Source organism: Pempheris klunzingeri, chromosome 7, assembly GCF_042242105.1.
Source record: "Pempheris klunzingeri isolate RE-2024b chromosome 7, fPemKlu1.hap1, whole genome shotgun sequence".
NCBI lineage: Eukaryota > Metazoa > Chordata > Actinopteri > Acropomatiformes > Pempheridae > Pempheris > Pempheris klunzingeri.
This window is the reverse complement of record NC_092018.1, coordinates 4,116,073-4,131,834: the sequence shown is the minus strand read 5'-3', so window position 1 is coordinate 4,131,834 and position 15,762 is coordinate 4,116,073. Positions and strand designations below refer to the sequence as shown.

General features: G+C 40.1%; 1 protein-coding gene across 1 annotated transcript in view; it reads left to right on the top strand.

The window, feature by feature from the left end:
• The window catches only part of grin1b (glutamate receptor, ionotropic, N-methyl D-aspartate 1b), a 55,321-nt gene that overhangs the window by 35,406 nt on the left and 4,153 nt on the right, over positions 1-15,762 (top strand). The window contains exons 14-20 of the mRNA XM_070833871.1: positions 740-852; positions 940-1,088; positions 1,745-1,902; positions 2,059-2,220; positions 3,014-3,123; positions 3,497-3,642; positions 14,870-14,971. Coding sequence (XP_070689972.1) covers positions 740-852; positions 940-1,088; positions 1,745-1,902; positions 2,059-2,220; positions 3,014-3,123; positions 3,497-3,642; positions 14,870-14,971 — 940 coding nt within the window. The remainder of the gene's footprint in view (positions 1-739; positions 853-939; positions 1,089-1,744; positions 1,903-2,058; positions 2,221-3,013; positions 3,124-3,496; positions 3,643-14,869; positions 14,972-15,762) is intronic.

The window sequence follows — 15,762 nt, the reverse complement described above, 5'->3', positions numbered from 1 at the left end:
AGCACTTTCAATGTTAACGATCAAATCGAGAAGGAATTCTCCAAAGTGAAAGTGTTTAAAGTGTTTATTTAGTTATTTATTTTCCAATAGTTTTGTTTAGAAAGAGTTTTTTAAGCTGATGGACAATAACACAAAGAAAGAATCTGGTAACGTTTGAACATAACTGATTCATTTCTATAAATTGTTTTCACCTCAGCGTAACTTTAAGATGCATTTTTACTCAGAACGAGGACTTTTTGAGCACCGTCACTTACATTGAAATAGCTTTAAAGGTACAATACGTAACATTTATACATTACAATGTCTAAAAGCGACTGGACATTTTTTATATATACGGTTTAGTTCTGTATTTACATCATCCCTCACTAAATGTAAGGTGAATAAAGCTTTAATACATTACCTTGTCTGTGAACGTATATCTGCATAAGTCAGGAAGGTTTTCACTAGCAATGATGGAGAAAACAACAACTCCCATGATCCAACACTACTTCAACATGTCATCAAAACACATCTTCTCTTTTTGTTTTGATTGAGGGACCCCTATAACGGCAGAAATTACATACTGTGGGTAAAAGTAGGCGTCCCTGTGAGGCCTGTATATGCAGGGGGGACAATTACTGTTTTAAAGATTTAAAATGTGAACCTTTCCTCAGTTCAGTTTAGTTCAACACAGTAAATAACAATGAAAAACAACAATACAATACCACATAATGCTTCAGCGTCCTGTGTGCCTCTGCAGCCCGTTCGGAAGGTTTAAAGTGAACAGTGAAGAAGAAGAAGAAGACGCCCTCACCCTGTCCTCTGCCATGTGGTTCTCATGGGGAGTACTGCTGAACTCTGGGATAGGAGAAGGTTGGTGTTCCTCTAAGCTGGTACGTCCTTTCCTATTATAGTCCAACCTACTGCATCGTAAAAACATCCGTCTGCGTGTGTTTGTAGGAGCTCCCAGAAGTTTCTCAGCAAGGATTCTGGGTATGGTGTGGGCAGGTTTTGCTATGATCATTGTAGCTTCATATACTGCCAACCTGGCAGCCTTCCTTGTGTTGGACCGGCCTGAGGAGCGCATCACTGGCATCAATGACCCCAGGGTGAGACATTATACTGGTACTGTTGACAAAGTGTTGACTGATTATATCTCTCTTTCATCTTCTCCAACTTTCAGGCCTCCACTGTTACCAAATTAGTCCAGTAAAATCTATTTAGAGCAATTTTTAACCTGCAATGAAATGATTAAAACACAGATAAATAGATATATAGCTGTAGCTAATGAAATTCAAACAGATATATATAGATTTGTTGATAGTTGAAGGGACTCAAAGGCAGTTGTATGAAGGTGGATCTTTAGCTGAGATTTAAACGGAAGATAAACTGTTCCACAAATCCTGTCACCTTTGGGTTTTGACCAGGAATGTCAATTGAGGAGGAGGAGGAGGGGTTCCTGCTTTAAAAGCTTAAAAAACAAATAAGAAACCCTTAAAATCAATTCAAATCGTAGGCTCTGCAGGTGGGCTGAGGTGCAAGTGGGCAGAGGAGTGAATAATATGTTTGTCATAATCCTAAGTGAGGCATATTGAAGAAAAACATTAGTGATAATGTTGAGAAATTGTAAAAACAACAAATATCTACAGATAAAAAAAGCACCAAAATCGGGTGGAGCTGGGTGAAATGCTTCCTGAACTCTCTTTGTTTGTTTGATCAAAGTTTACTTCTGATCCTGTGCTCTGTGCTCTACTGTTGTTTTTAGCTGCGTAACCCATCAGATAAGTTCATCTACGCCACAGTGAAGCAGAGTTCGGTGGATATCTACTTCAGACGGCAGGTGGAGCTAAGCACCATGTACCGGCACATGGAGAAACACAACTACGAGAGCGCTGCAGAGGCCATTCAGGCCGTCAGAGACAAGTAGGCTCTTTATACAGTTAGCAACCCAAAAATATATTCCTGAAATAAGAAACTGTACCTCAGAGAAGAAATGTGATGATATCAGTGGACGGTCACGGTCCAGCGGCCTGTATTGATCCCCATCTCTCACATACCGAATGTTTCCTCCCCCTGTAGTAAGCTTCATGCCTTCATCTGGGACAGTGCTGTGTTGGAGTTCGAGGCGTCACAGAAGTGCGATTTGGTGACGACAGGAGAGCTTTTCTTCCGTTCTGGATTCGGGATTGGAATGAGGAAAGACAGTCCGTGGAAACAAAACGTTTCTCTGGCTATTCTCAGGTAAAGAAACATCCTAATGTTGATGTGCAGATACCCCACTGGAACCGTACTGGTACCCTGCTGATACTCTGTGATACCCCTCTGAGGCAATTCTGGTACCTTTCTGATACCCTGCTGCTATTCTGATGTCTTTCTAATGCCATACTATTACCCCAACTGATACCCATCTGACACACTTAAATACCCACTGATACCCTTTTAATACCCTACTTGTACCTCCCCAAATTTTTTTTATACCCTACTTATACCCCACTCGGCTGATACCTAACCAATAGCTTTGTATACACTGATACCCTAATTATACCTGTCTGATTCCCTTCTGACACATTTTAATTACCCCACTGATACCCTTGCGATACCCTACTCATACCACCCTGATAACCCTCTTATACCCTACTCATACCTGACTTGTCTGATACTGGACTGATACCTTTGTATACACTGATACCCTAATAATACTCTAATGACATCCATTTGATACCCCTCTAACACATTTTACTACCCCACTGATACCCTCTTATACCCTACTCATACCTGACTCATCTGATACTGGACTGATACCTTTTGATATACCAATGCCACAAGGATACCCATCTAATTCCTATCTGACACATTTTTAATACCCCACTGATACCCTCGAATACTCATCTGATACCCCACAGAGCCTCTTTGATACCCCATTAGGGGGTATCTGATACCTTGCTCTTAGATGACTCGTACTATAATCTGACTGCTGCATACTGCTGGTGTAGATTTGGTCGTGGTCTCAGTGTGTCTCGTCGTCTCTGCTCAGTTCTCATGAGAACGGCTTTATGGAAGACCTGGACAAGACGTGGGTTCGATACCAGGAGTGCGACTCCAGGAGCAATGCGCCTGCTACCCTCACCTTCGAGAACATGGCAGGTAGGAAACAGACCTCCAGGCTGGCGGGAGACTAAAACCTGCTCTTCTCTGTGAATGTTTAAGCATGAATTACTTATTATCTATTATTGAAATGTCTTCAAACTTGAAATGATTAGTTTATTTTATGAGTTGTATTTTTTGTGATTTAGCTGATAGCAGCGTGGTCGTGGTTCCTTTGGGTGGTTTCTAATCCTGAATGTTTTAAACCACAGTCCTGGCTTAAGTGATTCTTGAGGTTGAGGAGATAAACTTTCCTTGCTGAGGCCTTAAAAGGCATCAAGGTTTGATGATGTCAAAAGGTGTGCAGATCCCCTGTCACACCACCTGACATCACCCAGTGACATCACCTGACGACGCCACCTGTCCTCCTCAGGTGTGTTCATGTTGGTGGCTGGTGGCATCGTCGCCGGGATCTTCCTAATCTTCATCGAGATCGCTTACAAACGACACAAAGACGCTCGACGGAAACAGATGCAGCTCGCCTTCGCTGCCGTGAACGTCTGGAGGAAGAACCTTCAGGTACCACACTCTACTCTACTGTGCTCTACTCTACTCTACTCTACTCTACTCTACTCTACTGTACTCTACTCTACTGTACTCTACTCTACTCTACTCTACTCTACTCTACTCTACTCTACTCTATTCAACTCTACTCTATTCTACTGTACTCTACTCTATTCTACTGTACTCTACTCTATTCTACTGTACCTTACTGTACTGTATTCTACTCTATTCTACAGTACTCTACTCTATTCTACTGTACTGTACTGTACTCTACTCTACTCTACTGTACTCTACTCTATTCTACTGTACTCTACTCTGCTCTGCTCTACTCTAACTATGCTTTACTGTACTGTACTGTACTCTGCTCTACTCCAACTGTGGTCTACTCTACTCTACTGTACTATAATTGTACTCTACTTCACGCTACACAACTGTAGTCTACTGTACTGTACTTTACTGTAACCGTACTTTATTGTACTCTAATTATTCTCTACTGCACTCCACTCTACTATGGGCTAACTGTGCTCTATTCTACTGCACAGCTGTACTCCACTTCACGCTACACGACTGTACTCTACTGTACTGCACTCTCCCCTGCTCTACTCTAACTGTGCTCTACTCTATTCTGCTGTACTACAGCTGTACTCTACTTTATGCTACATGACTGTATTCCACTCTACTCTACTCTACTACACAACTGTATTCTACTCTAACATACTCCACCGTAACATAACTCTAACTGTACTCTATTGTACTATGCTGTTCTCTAATTTTACTCTACTGTACTCTGACTGTACTGTGTTGTACTCCACACTACTCTACTGTGCTCTACTCTACTGAAACTGTCCTCCACACTACTTTACACTACACTACATGACTCTAACACTAATCTGCTGTACTCTACTGTGTTCTAGCTGTGCTCCTACTCTGCTATACTCCAACTGCGCTCTACTTTACTGTGCTCTACTGTACTCTACTGTGCTGTAACCGTGTGTGTGCAGGGATTCTTACCTGCTATTTTCTGCTCTTATTCTCTCCTCTGCTGCTGTTCACGGTATTTTATTGTTCTGATAAGATTTTTGAATTTGATAATATTCTCTAGATTGTATTTATCGATGGAGGAAGGTCCTTCTGTATCTGAATGTTATAACGATCTGTGTGTCATCAATAGTTTACATTTCAGGGTGTTTATTACCATTAACGTGTCGTTTCTACTCATATTTAACATGCAGGCAGCTGAAAGGGCCGAGCTAAAGGTCAAAGGTTAAAGGCAAAGTAAGGCGACACTGAGACAGTTCAAGTTTATATTGTTTAGATTTAGCTTGATCAGTGAAGGGATGAGATCTTTAGTCTCGTAAAGGTCGTTGTTGTTGACTGACCGACTAGAGAAAGACTACAAGTCTTTGAATGTGCAGCACACAGAAGAAAACAACTGAAAATAAGATAAAGGAGCAATAAAACACACCAACTCGTGGTCTGTTGATCTGTCTGGAGTCTGTTGGGACGGACATGAGCAGCTCTCATGGCTGCATGACTACAAATTATAAACACTAAATAATGATAAATACATAAAACTGTCTCCTGTCTTAACAATCAAATGAACTCTTTCTCAGCAAAGAAAACAAATGAATAAGTATCCTTTTGAATCCTTAAAGGCGTTTTGTTGTTAAAGCTGAGTTATCGTGGCTTTAGACCTCACAGTATTTTATCTCTCCTAGTCGGTAGTGAGGCAGTGTCAGAGGTCAAAGGAGTGAGAGAGAGCTGGAGGTTCAGGTCATCTTATGCTGTTTGAGTCAGTGGAGAAGAAAAAAGAAAAGCGAACACGGCTTGTGCATGAAATCACTGTTCGTTCATTAAGTTCACATCGTAATGATGGCAGACGTTCGGCCGTGTGGATCTTTAGTTCATTAGTTCATCCGGTTGCCTTTTCACGATCTGTTAATTAGTCCATTTGTTCACTTTTGTACAGCATTGATTATGGTTACAGACTCTCCTCCTCCCTGCACTCATAATTAATTTGCCAAAAAAGAGACAAAATGCACAGTAAACAAAGCAAAGATCAATTTGACTTGTAACATTATTCAGATACGATAATCATGTGATGAAAACATGACGACAGCTCCAGCTGAACTGTTGGAAACAGTTAAAACGTTTGCACCCTAAACTGTGTCCTGTCTTATAAAACCAGCTTTACTCTCCATTCAGAGCCTCTGGCAGAAATAATCCCTCCAGAAACCGGCAGACAAACAACATCCGTGCTTTTATTCAGATTCAGGGCAGTTAGAGCGATCCAGTCAGGCCGCAGCACGGAGCGGTTCACTGAAGCATGATGGGAAAAACCAACATGAGGCCTTTTTCCAGACCACTTGTCGTGTCCACGGGGAGTTATCTGCCTGCCGTGTCCTCCACAAACCTCCTGTTCGCTTAGTTCAGTCGGCTGCTTCAGTTTCGTCACAACGCCGTCTCAAATAAAGATGCTTCTGTCCTGCAGACTGTTCTGATAAGAGGCTGCAAACACAACAAAGCTATTTTCATTATTAATGTGTGTAACTATTAACTTATGTATCCAGGAAAGATAAAAATTAGGATTTTAATTAATTAATTTTTTATTAATTTGAGCTGGCAGGAGAAGTTGTTTCTTCAGGACACAAAAACTGAAAGAAAATCGGGCAAATAAAACATAAAACAAAAACATACGCTCACTATTTTGTGCTTTTAGAAGCAGTTTTATTAATGTTTGCTATATTAGTGATAATATTACATGTTGTTGTAGTATTTCCTGACACAGGCTCCAGGTGTCTGTCAGATGGTCTGAATGGGATATTATTACCACATCAGCAGAGCGCCGAGCAGTAAAATATCATTTACATAAAGCCCACTGAGCTTTCATCACAATGTGACTGAACTCTGGTCTCAGGTGTCTGGAGAAAACCGGGTCTCTGCTGAACTCCAGCTGCTGCTTCAGAGCACATCTGGTTATCGGCTCATACGTCATTTAACTGGTTTCATGCTCGTGGGCGAAACCTGTAACATTAACTCATTGGACACATAAAGACAGACTGCGCTTATCTGTTTACAACCACAGACGACTAAAATCCTGACTTTTTATGAAACAATATGACTTTATTCTCATTAAATTATGACTTTATTCTCATATTATGAATTCATGTTTGACTCTACATTTAAAAAAAATCACTTTTCATGTTCTTTCATGACGTTCAACCAGAGGTTTAAGGTTGAATTAAAATCAGAGCCCACAAGATTAAATGAAATAAAAAAAAAATAGCATGTAAGCACTGAAAAACTAAGCTAGTTTTGATTTGATGTAAGGTTTTTACATTTATAATTGGAGGTTTGAACAGTTTCCAGCTGTATGTGTGTTCTGTTCAGTTCAGTGAATCATAAATAGTCATTAGTGTAATGTTAGTATAAATAAGCATTACATATGTGTCTCATCTATATGTATGTGAGTCACAGCAGTGAACTGAACAACACGACGGACAGGAATCAACTCAGAAATTCATTTCTGTGTTTCACATCAAAGTTTAATGTTTTTCCTGTTGTTGGCTGGTCTGAGATCAGCTCAGAGGAAAATACCCAAAGGACAAACACAGATACACACAGAGGATACAGCACAGTACTACACTGTACTACGCAGTACTACACAGTACTACACTGTACTACATTGTACTACACTGTACTACACAGTACTGTACAGTAAAACAAAGTACTACACAGTACCACATTGTACTACACAGTATTACACAGTGCTTTATAGTAGAACACAGTATTACATTGTACTACACTGTACTACACAGTACTGTACAGTAAAACAAAGTACTGCACAGTACTGTACAGTAGAACACAACTACACTGTACTGCATAGTACTGCACAGTACAACACAGGGCTGCACAAACCATACAAAACTATAGCTATATATATATATATATATATATATATATAGCTATATATAGCTATATGAGCTATATCATACTATGTACTACTATTATGTAGTACTGCACAGTATAACACAGTACTACACAATACTGTACAGCACAACACTGTACTACAACTGTACTGTATAGTACTACACATTACTACACTGTACAACACAGTACTACACATTACTACGCAGTACTACACAGTACTACACTGTACTACATCGTACTACACTGTACTACACTGTACTGTACAGCACAACACTGTACTACGCAGTACTACACATTACTAGGCAGTACTACACTGTACTACACAGTGCACCACAACAGAGAACAACACTCCTCTGCTCTGTGTCTGTTTTCTTCACAGCAGACTGAGGCCACAGGAACGTTTCAGTAGTAAAGACACTGAAGAAGATTTAACCTGAATCTGAATTTAACCTGAATCTAAATATCTAGACATAGTCTGAAAGCGTAGTATTCACCACAGTGTGTGATTCAGTATGATATCTGTGTAAAAGCTTCAGATAACCAGACAGTCGCTCTGCGTCTCCAGATTGAAACTAAATACTGAAGTTTCACCTGCACGGCGTCGCTGAAAGAGACTCAGAGTGTCGTCTGTGCGCAGGGAGACATCGTCTGATCGCACACAGACACAGACGACTCTGCCAGCAGATACTGTAACCTCGAGTCTCCTTGAAAAATAACTGCATGTCATTAAAGAGACTGCTGCAGCTTTAGAGCTCGTAAAGGATCAAATCAATCTTTATTGTTCTCTGCAGGGGGACAAACGGCGTCACAGCAGCAGATACTGAACAACTGAGCAGAGAAAACATAAAAACACTATCAATGTGTAAACAACGTGAAATGAATGCAGTGTTGACTCCATGTAGAAGATTAATGCTGCAGTCATCAAATAATATTATAAGACACATAAAGCTGTTAATAAGAGACTGAACTATGAGATAATGTGACCATCATAATGTTGTAGCACTATAACAATAAAAACTATCCACAAAGATGGTAGAAAAGATCAAACTGATGCAGTTGACTGCAGTAGTTTCCTGTTTAATATTAATGAGCAGACTCGTCTTCACTGTCTGATCTGATGACCTCACACAGCAGACGGACCAATAAAAACACAGACGGCTCCGCATGAAGGAGACGAATCATTAAGAGGCTCTAAAGCTCAACGAACAACGAACGAAAACATGAGAACCTGATCTGAGTTAGTTCAAATAAAGTTAATGTGTCGAAGTAAAAAGGTGAAAAAGATGTATTTGTACACTTTAAGTAACTGAGATACAGATCTCATCATTATCCTGCTTCAGATGAAACGATCAGCATAAAAATATCTTCTCTATTGATCTAAATAGGGAGAATTAGATGCATCAAAAGAGAAGAAAACATGGAAACGGTGAACAGAGCAGCTCTCACAGGAAACTGTTTATTAATGATTCACAGATTCTGTGTTATCTGAAAACTGATTTCCCAAAAGCTTCTTGAGAGAAACAACAGAAACCAGCGTTGAGACATGCAGAAGAAGAAACCTGCTCTGGTATTTTCTGGTTTTGAAGTCTTTGTTCCAGATGTTGTGCGGCCTCGTCAGCAGCTGGACTGAAACACATTAATAATCATCACTTCTCTGCCCGGATTAGCACTTCAAACGCTAGCCGCTAAAGGCTAACAGCTAGCAGAGGATGATTAGCACTTCAAACAGCTGTGTCTTAAAGCGCGGAGTTAGCAGAGCGGGATTAGCACATAAAACACAGCAGCTCTCAGGGAACTGAGAGAGGAAATGCTGATGAGCTGAAGATTTAAGCCTTTTTTTTTTTTTTTTAAGACCCAGTCTCACGTCCAGACAGATCAACAGATTCATGATGAAGTGAGACCTTCACCTTCCTCTGGCCTCAGTCCTCCGTGTGCAAAGACAGAAGGACAAGAGCTTTGTTATTATGTTATTAAACGACTAGCAACAGGACGCAGTAAAAGTAATATTATAAACATGTTATTATGCCGTTATATTTTCATAATGTGCAGATTGTATTCTGGTTTTAAGCCATTCAGGGTGAACCAAACCTCCACTCTGCTCTTTGGTTGTTAGATAACTAAATAATTAAGTAGTTCAGGTTGGCATTTTACCCCGGTGAAATGATAAGATCTGGTCTATTAAAAAGATGTGACAGTTGAAGGGGAAGCAAAGATGCAGCTTGAGGTGAATTTGAGTCAGAATCATTCAGAGTGAAAAACACTTCCAGAGGATATAATGGTCTCTGGTGTCCATCCAGAATGCATTTCCATAAATCACATTAGAAATCATAGGAAACCACAGAATCCTTGAAAAATCTTCAGAACTTGCCTGATAATCTTCATGTTTTTAAACTTCCTTCAGTGTCACATTAATCCTGTGATAGTTGTCTGCACATTCATGTGAACACTGCAAACAGGAAGCGCTAATAGCTAATTCGGCATACTGTTAATGGGGCCAAATGTAAATGCTAACAAATACAGGCTAAAAAACTGAAAAACTACAACTACAAATGTAACCGAACTCATAGCTTTGGAAGTAACACTAGGCTACTACTGTGGGCAGTAAGCTAGTTAGCAGGACATGCTAACGTTAGCAGCTTTGAGCAGATAAACACACAATTGATTCCTTAAACCTTTTCTGTTGTGTTCGTGAACAGAATTTCTCTCTGACTGCTGCTTAGTACAAAAAAGCTAAGATATGGCTGGACAGTCATTGTTGTTATGAGTTCAGGAAAGGTCAGTTTAACAGCTTTGAAGCAACAGAATATAAAATCTGTTAGCTACTGTTAGCATAACTCACCACTTGTGTGGATGATTGGGATTTTCAATTATTTTATTTCAATGTCCATTTATTTCCATTGGATTATTCTGGATTGAAATGAACTCTGTGTTAAACAAAAGTTTATGGTTCTTACACATTTTGTTCAGCAAGATAATCTTCATAAATGAACACCACCTTTTTTTTTTTTTTTTAGCTCAAATGCAACAAAAAATCTAACAGACTATAAATGAACTTCACCATGGTCACATGACTTTAATGCCACCACCACCAAGCTGCACTACAGTCTGAAAAAATACTATAAACTGATAAATCCACAAGTTGGAAAAGTTAGATTTTCAACAGATTGTAAGAGAGAGAGTATAAACACAGCTGGAGACATCATGAAGTTTTTCATGTTACAGAACAAAACTTAGAAATCTTTAAACCTGTGTTAACCACAGACTGTATTTCAGGCATCGAACCAAAAACCCATTTTAAAAAAACCCTGCTGACAACCAGAGGAGGAGACGGAAACTCATTTGCTGGTTTTAGGACTCATTCCTGCAGCACTCGACAGCTATCACACTCGTTGACTCGTGATCTAGTTTTCACTGAAATCAGTGTGAGTTTCAGTGCAGTAGACTGCAGTAGACTTCACGGGTCATTAGGTGTAGCTGAGGGAGTTTGAGGGGTTAAACTGAAGGGTAGCAGGTGGTGTTTACTGTAGCCTGCAGCTCCACGGTCTCACACAGACCTCCAGCTCCACATCTGAATAACTGGGGACACGTTTAATGATTTTTGGCGCCAGTTGACAGTTCAAAGTGAGGAACGGGATCAGTGTTTCTCTACTGCAGGGCAGCGTTCATGGTGTTATTTTGACTTCTCCTCTGTTACTGACTGATGCTCTGATCAAAGTCTTCCACTGCTCTGTCGCTGCTCACAGACTTTAATGTTTAATCAATATAGAAATGCATCCAGAAATATGTTTGTGGGCACTTTTATCTCTCTGCGAACACAGTCTGTCAGCCTGTACCAGCCTGATGCCCAGTTGGGATCTCGGCATGAAACTATGCTTTTAATTCATGATCGATATGTTTTATTGATTTTGTTTTCCATTTCAAACTGAATGTATTGACAGTTTTCCAGAATCCAAACCAGGGCTGGGTATTATTAGAAGTTTAAATTACTGTTTTAGTTCCTTACTTTGCTGTGTATAAATGTGTTTTTCTACTTTTTCTCTGGTGATATTCTGTGTTTTTTCTTCTCGTCATCAGATCTCATGTGCAGAATCAAACCAACAATGAATATAAATAGTGCTGGGAGAAGTACTCAGTACTACAGTTGTAAATTTTCAGATCAGCAGTTTAGACAATGGATGGATGGAAGTAAAGGTACTGCATTCAAAATTGTACTTAAGCACAGAACTTGAGTAAATGTACTTTTAGAGTTAAGAGTCCACAACTGAACAGATTCCAATATTAACAAGTATCGTGTGTGTGTTTGTTGTGTCTGTGCAATAAACACTCCATTTTTAGTCTAATGTGAAGGAAAGAGACGAATTCACTGACAGATATTTGAAAAAAAAAAAAACAGGCTGCTTGAGGAGTTACTCCATGTGAAATGATTCCAAGTGCACATCATAACTGCAGGGGAGACATGACAGCTTTAATCTCAATCAGCACATGTGTCTCCACCAGCCGCTCAACACCTCATGATTCACTCTTTACACGCAGAGCTGCAACCTGCAGTGTATTTTTACACGTTTTTTTTTACAAATCTGTTTACTTCTAACGTGTATGTGTACTTGCAGTGACCGTGCGTGTGAATTGACGGTGGATTATTGTTAGCCTAAATTAGCATTTTCTCATCTCTGCAGAAACAAATGTGCTAGTATATGTCAATTTTTACACCCAGGAAGTCCAGCTTTTTTGGCCTCATAGGAATGAACGGAGCCTCCAAGGCTTCATCCAGGTATCTTTATACGTCCATGAGCGATCATATCAACGAGCAAATGCGAACAAGAAAAAAAGTCCTTAAAGGTGTGTAGTTCTCAAGGAGTCTCCTCCAAGACTGGGGGTCCAAAAACACCAATCGTGACTGATTCTTGTTAGCATGTTAGCATGTTAGCTCTCCAGCCAACCAACTAGCCCTCTGACTCTAAAACCAAACATTTTGAAAACTTAAACATTGTTGGTTTTGGTCTTTTGTGGGATTTGCAGACGATAAGGAAAGTGTTGACTACCACCAGACTTATTTTACTGTAGTAAAAGTACTGCGTGTGGCCAGAGCCTCAGGTTTGATACCCAGCCCTAATCTGAACTGCTCACTGTGATGGGTCAAAGGTCAAACTGATGATGTCTTTACATGTATGATGTTAGAGGTGAAACATGCTGACCATCCTCCATGTTTTATGTGCAGCACACACACACACACACACACACACACACGATGGCATGATGGCATTATAGCAGCAGAGTGTTGGTATAATGATCTGATGTGTTCAGGATCATCACTGCTTCATTCAGGCCTCATCCACCATATTTGTTCCCTTCCTTCGCCCCTCCCCCTCCCTTTCACTCCCCCCCCCCCACACACACACACACCTCCCACCACCCCCCCACCCCACAGGATATATTTCCTTTGCTTTACGTGATTTTGTTCCTGTTGTGTTCCCGTGTTTGAGCCTCATGTTGTTCGCTGCTGTGTGTTTGTGGCTGTGGGCAGTAAAACGGAGTGAAGCTCTTGTGTTTTACTGAAACATCACTTCATCTGAAAAAGGAACAAATCTGCAGGACAGGACACACACACACACACACACACACACACACACACACACACACACACACACACACACACACACACACACACACACACACACACACACACACACACACACACACACACACACACACACACACACACGCACACGCACGCACGCACACACACAGATCAGCTCACACATGAACACACACAGGGCATACTGTAGGCAGGTAGTCATGTATGTGTTCACTGGAGCAGACAGACTGTGTGCAGGCACAGTGTTATATAATCTGCTGTTGCACTCAGCAGATGGTCAACAGAGTGTCAACAGTCTGATGAAATCATTTCACCAACACACACACACACACACACACACACAGTACGCACAGTACAAAGTCAATATTAATACATTAAATAAATCTACTTTATTCAGATTAATATTACTGTTCTAACCACTATTACACTGTGCACTGGTGTTTTACTGTAATATTTCATACTACAGTTTCTAAATACTATTCTAAATTAAAATGTTGATACCACACTTACTTTATACCATGATATACTACTCTATATACTGTTACACACTGTGCTGCACTGAGCTATGCAATATTAAATATTAATATTAAAATTAGAATACTATAGTGTACTACTCCTCACTATATACTATAATCTACTGTATTATAACATGCTGTCATTACTCTACTTATACTGTGGGAAACCATACAGACTATATATTGTTGCTACTCTATACATGTTATTAAACTACACTGTATACTGTTACTGTTCATACCATATTCCACTACACTGTATACATTATACTATGTTACTCTATGACATTATACTTTACTATACAATACTAATGTATATTACACTATATGCTTTTAATACACAATACTGTGATACTCTGTATTGTATTATGATATATATGATTACACATTATTATACAATACTATATCATACCATGTTATATACTATATAACATACCTATATTACACATTATGTTATGTTTTGTTGTGCTATACTATATTATACTGTTACTATTTTATAATGCACTATACTACACTACACTATACACTATTACTAAAATACTCTGTATTATATTATATTAGATTATGCTGCACTAAATACTACTAAACTATCCTGTACTATTTTATTACTCTGTTTCTATATGTGGTAACTATGCTAACATACATATACTTACATACATATACTGTGTTACACTGCTACACATTATTACATTATACGACACTGTACTGTATATACTATAGTGCACTATACTATACACTTACTAAACCTTACTATGCTACATCTTATCATACTACACTATACACTGTATACTGTTACTAATCTATACTATATGCTGTTACAATATAAAACTATGTTACATACTATTTAAATGTAACATAAATGTGCTGTTATACTATTTTATGCTAACTACTACATTTATATACTAATACTATAGGATACAATGCTATGATATAATATATACCGTTATATATTAGCTATACTAGTGTTATACTGCACAATGTTATGATAAATTAAACTACAGTATATTGTATGTGTGTAATAGCTGAGTTCTACTGTATGATACTCACAGAACACACACACACACACACACACACACACACTACATTACACACACACACACACACTGTGGTGTGCAGTCGTATAGCAGCGATCAGTGAGTGTAGCTGACGTGTCTCTGCTGCGTGTGTTAATGTGTGTGTGCACCTATCGTATCATTTATTTTAGGATAGGAAAAGTGGTAGAGCAGAGCCAGAGCCCAAAACCTCTTTTAGGTCCATCACTTCGACCTCCGACCTCAAACGCCGTAGGGCCTCCGGGGACGCCACGGTAAGGAGATGAAGACCACCACCTCCTCCTCCTGTCCTCCTCTTCCATCTGCTGTCCTCCTCTCCATCCTCCACCTCTCTTTAGTTTCTTATTTGTGTCTTTGCACCTCATCTGTTTGTCTCCTCTCCTCCTCTCAATCAGCCTCTTCTATCTTTGTCACATATTTCATCTTTCATCAATACCCATTATTTATTTATTTTTTTTGGTCATTTGTCTTTTCTTCCTGTCATCTCCACCCCTCTCCTCTCCTGTCATCTCATCTCCAGCTCCATCATCATCTCCTTGCTGACTCATCATGGCCGCCCGTCTGTCAGTCAGCCATCTTCGCCTTCCCGCCTCCATCAGCTCCTCTGTCGCGCAGACAGACAGACAGAGACGAGAGGAAACAGATTGAAGACAGAAAGCGTCCGGTTCGATGCGTCCAGTCAGGTCAGGGCTCGTGTTGTTGCCCGGTTTTATCTCTCACACCGAGTCGTCCTCTTGCAAAGGAGAAGTGAAGAGGGTCAGACTGTGTGGTCTCTTTTCTCCTGTGGACCCTTTGTCCTGTCACCCCCCCTCCCTCCTGTCGTTTGTCGTCGTCCTGTCTGTCTCCTCGTCCTCCCGGTTCTGTTTGTTTTTTGTCCTCTCCTTCCTCTCCTGTCATCTCTCTGTCCCTTCATCGCGCCACCACTGTTGATGCTCTCGAAACATCTCTCAAACCTTTTCAGTGGCGCTTTATTGCTCCTCCACTAACAGCCAGCTCTCGTCCTCACAGGTCGGCCAGAGGAGACTCATTTTTCCTCCTCTGTCTC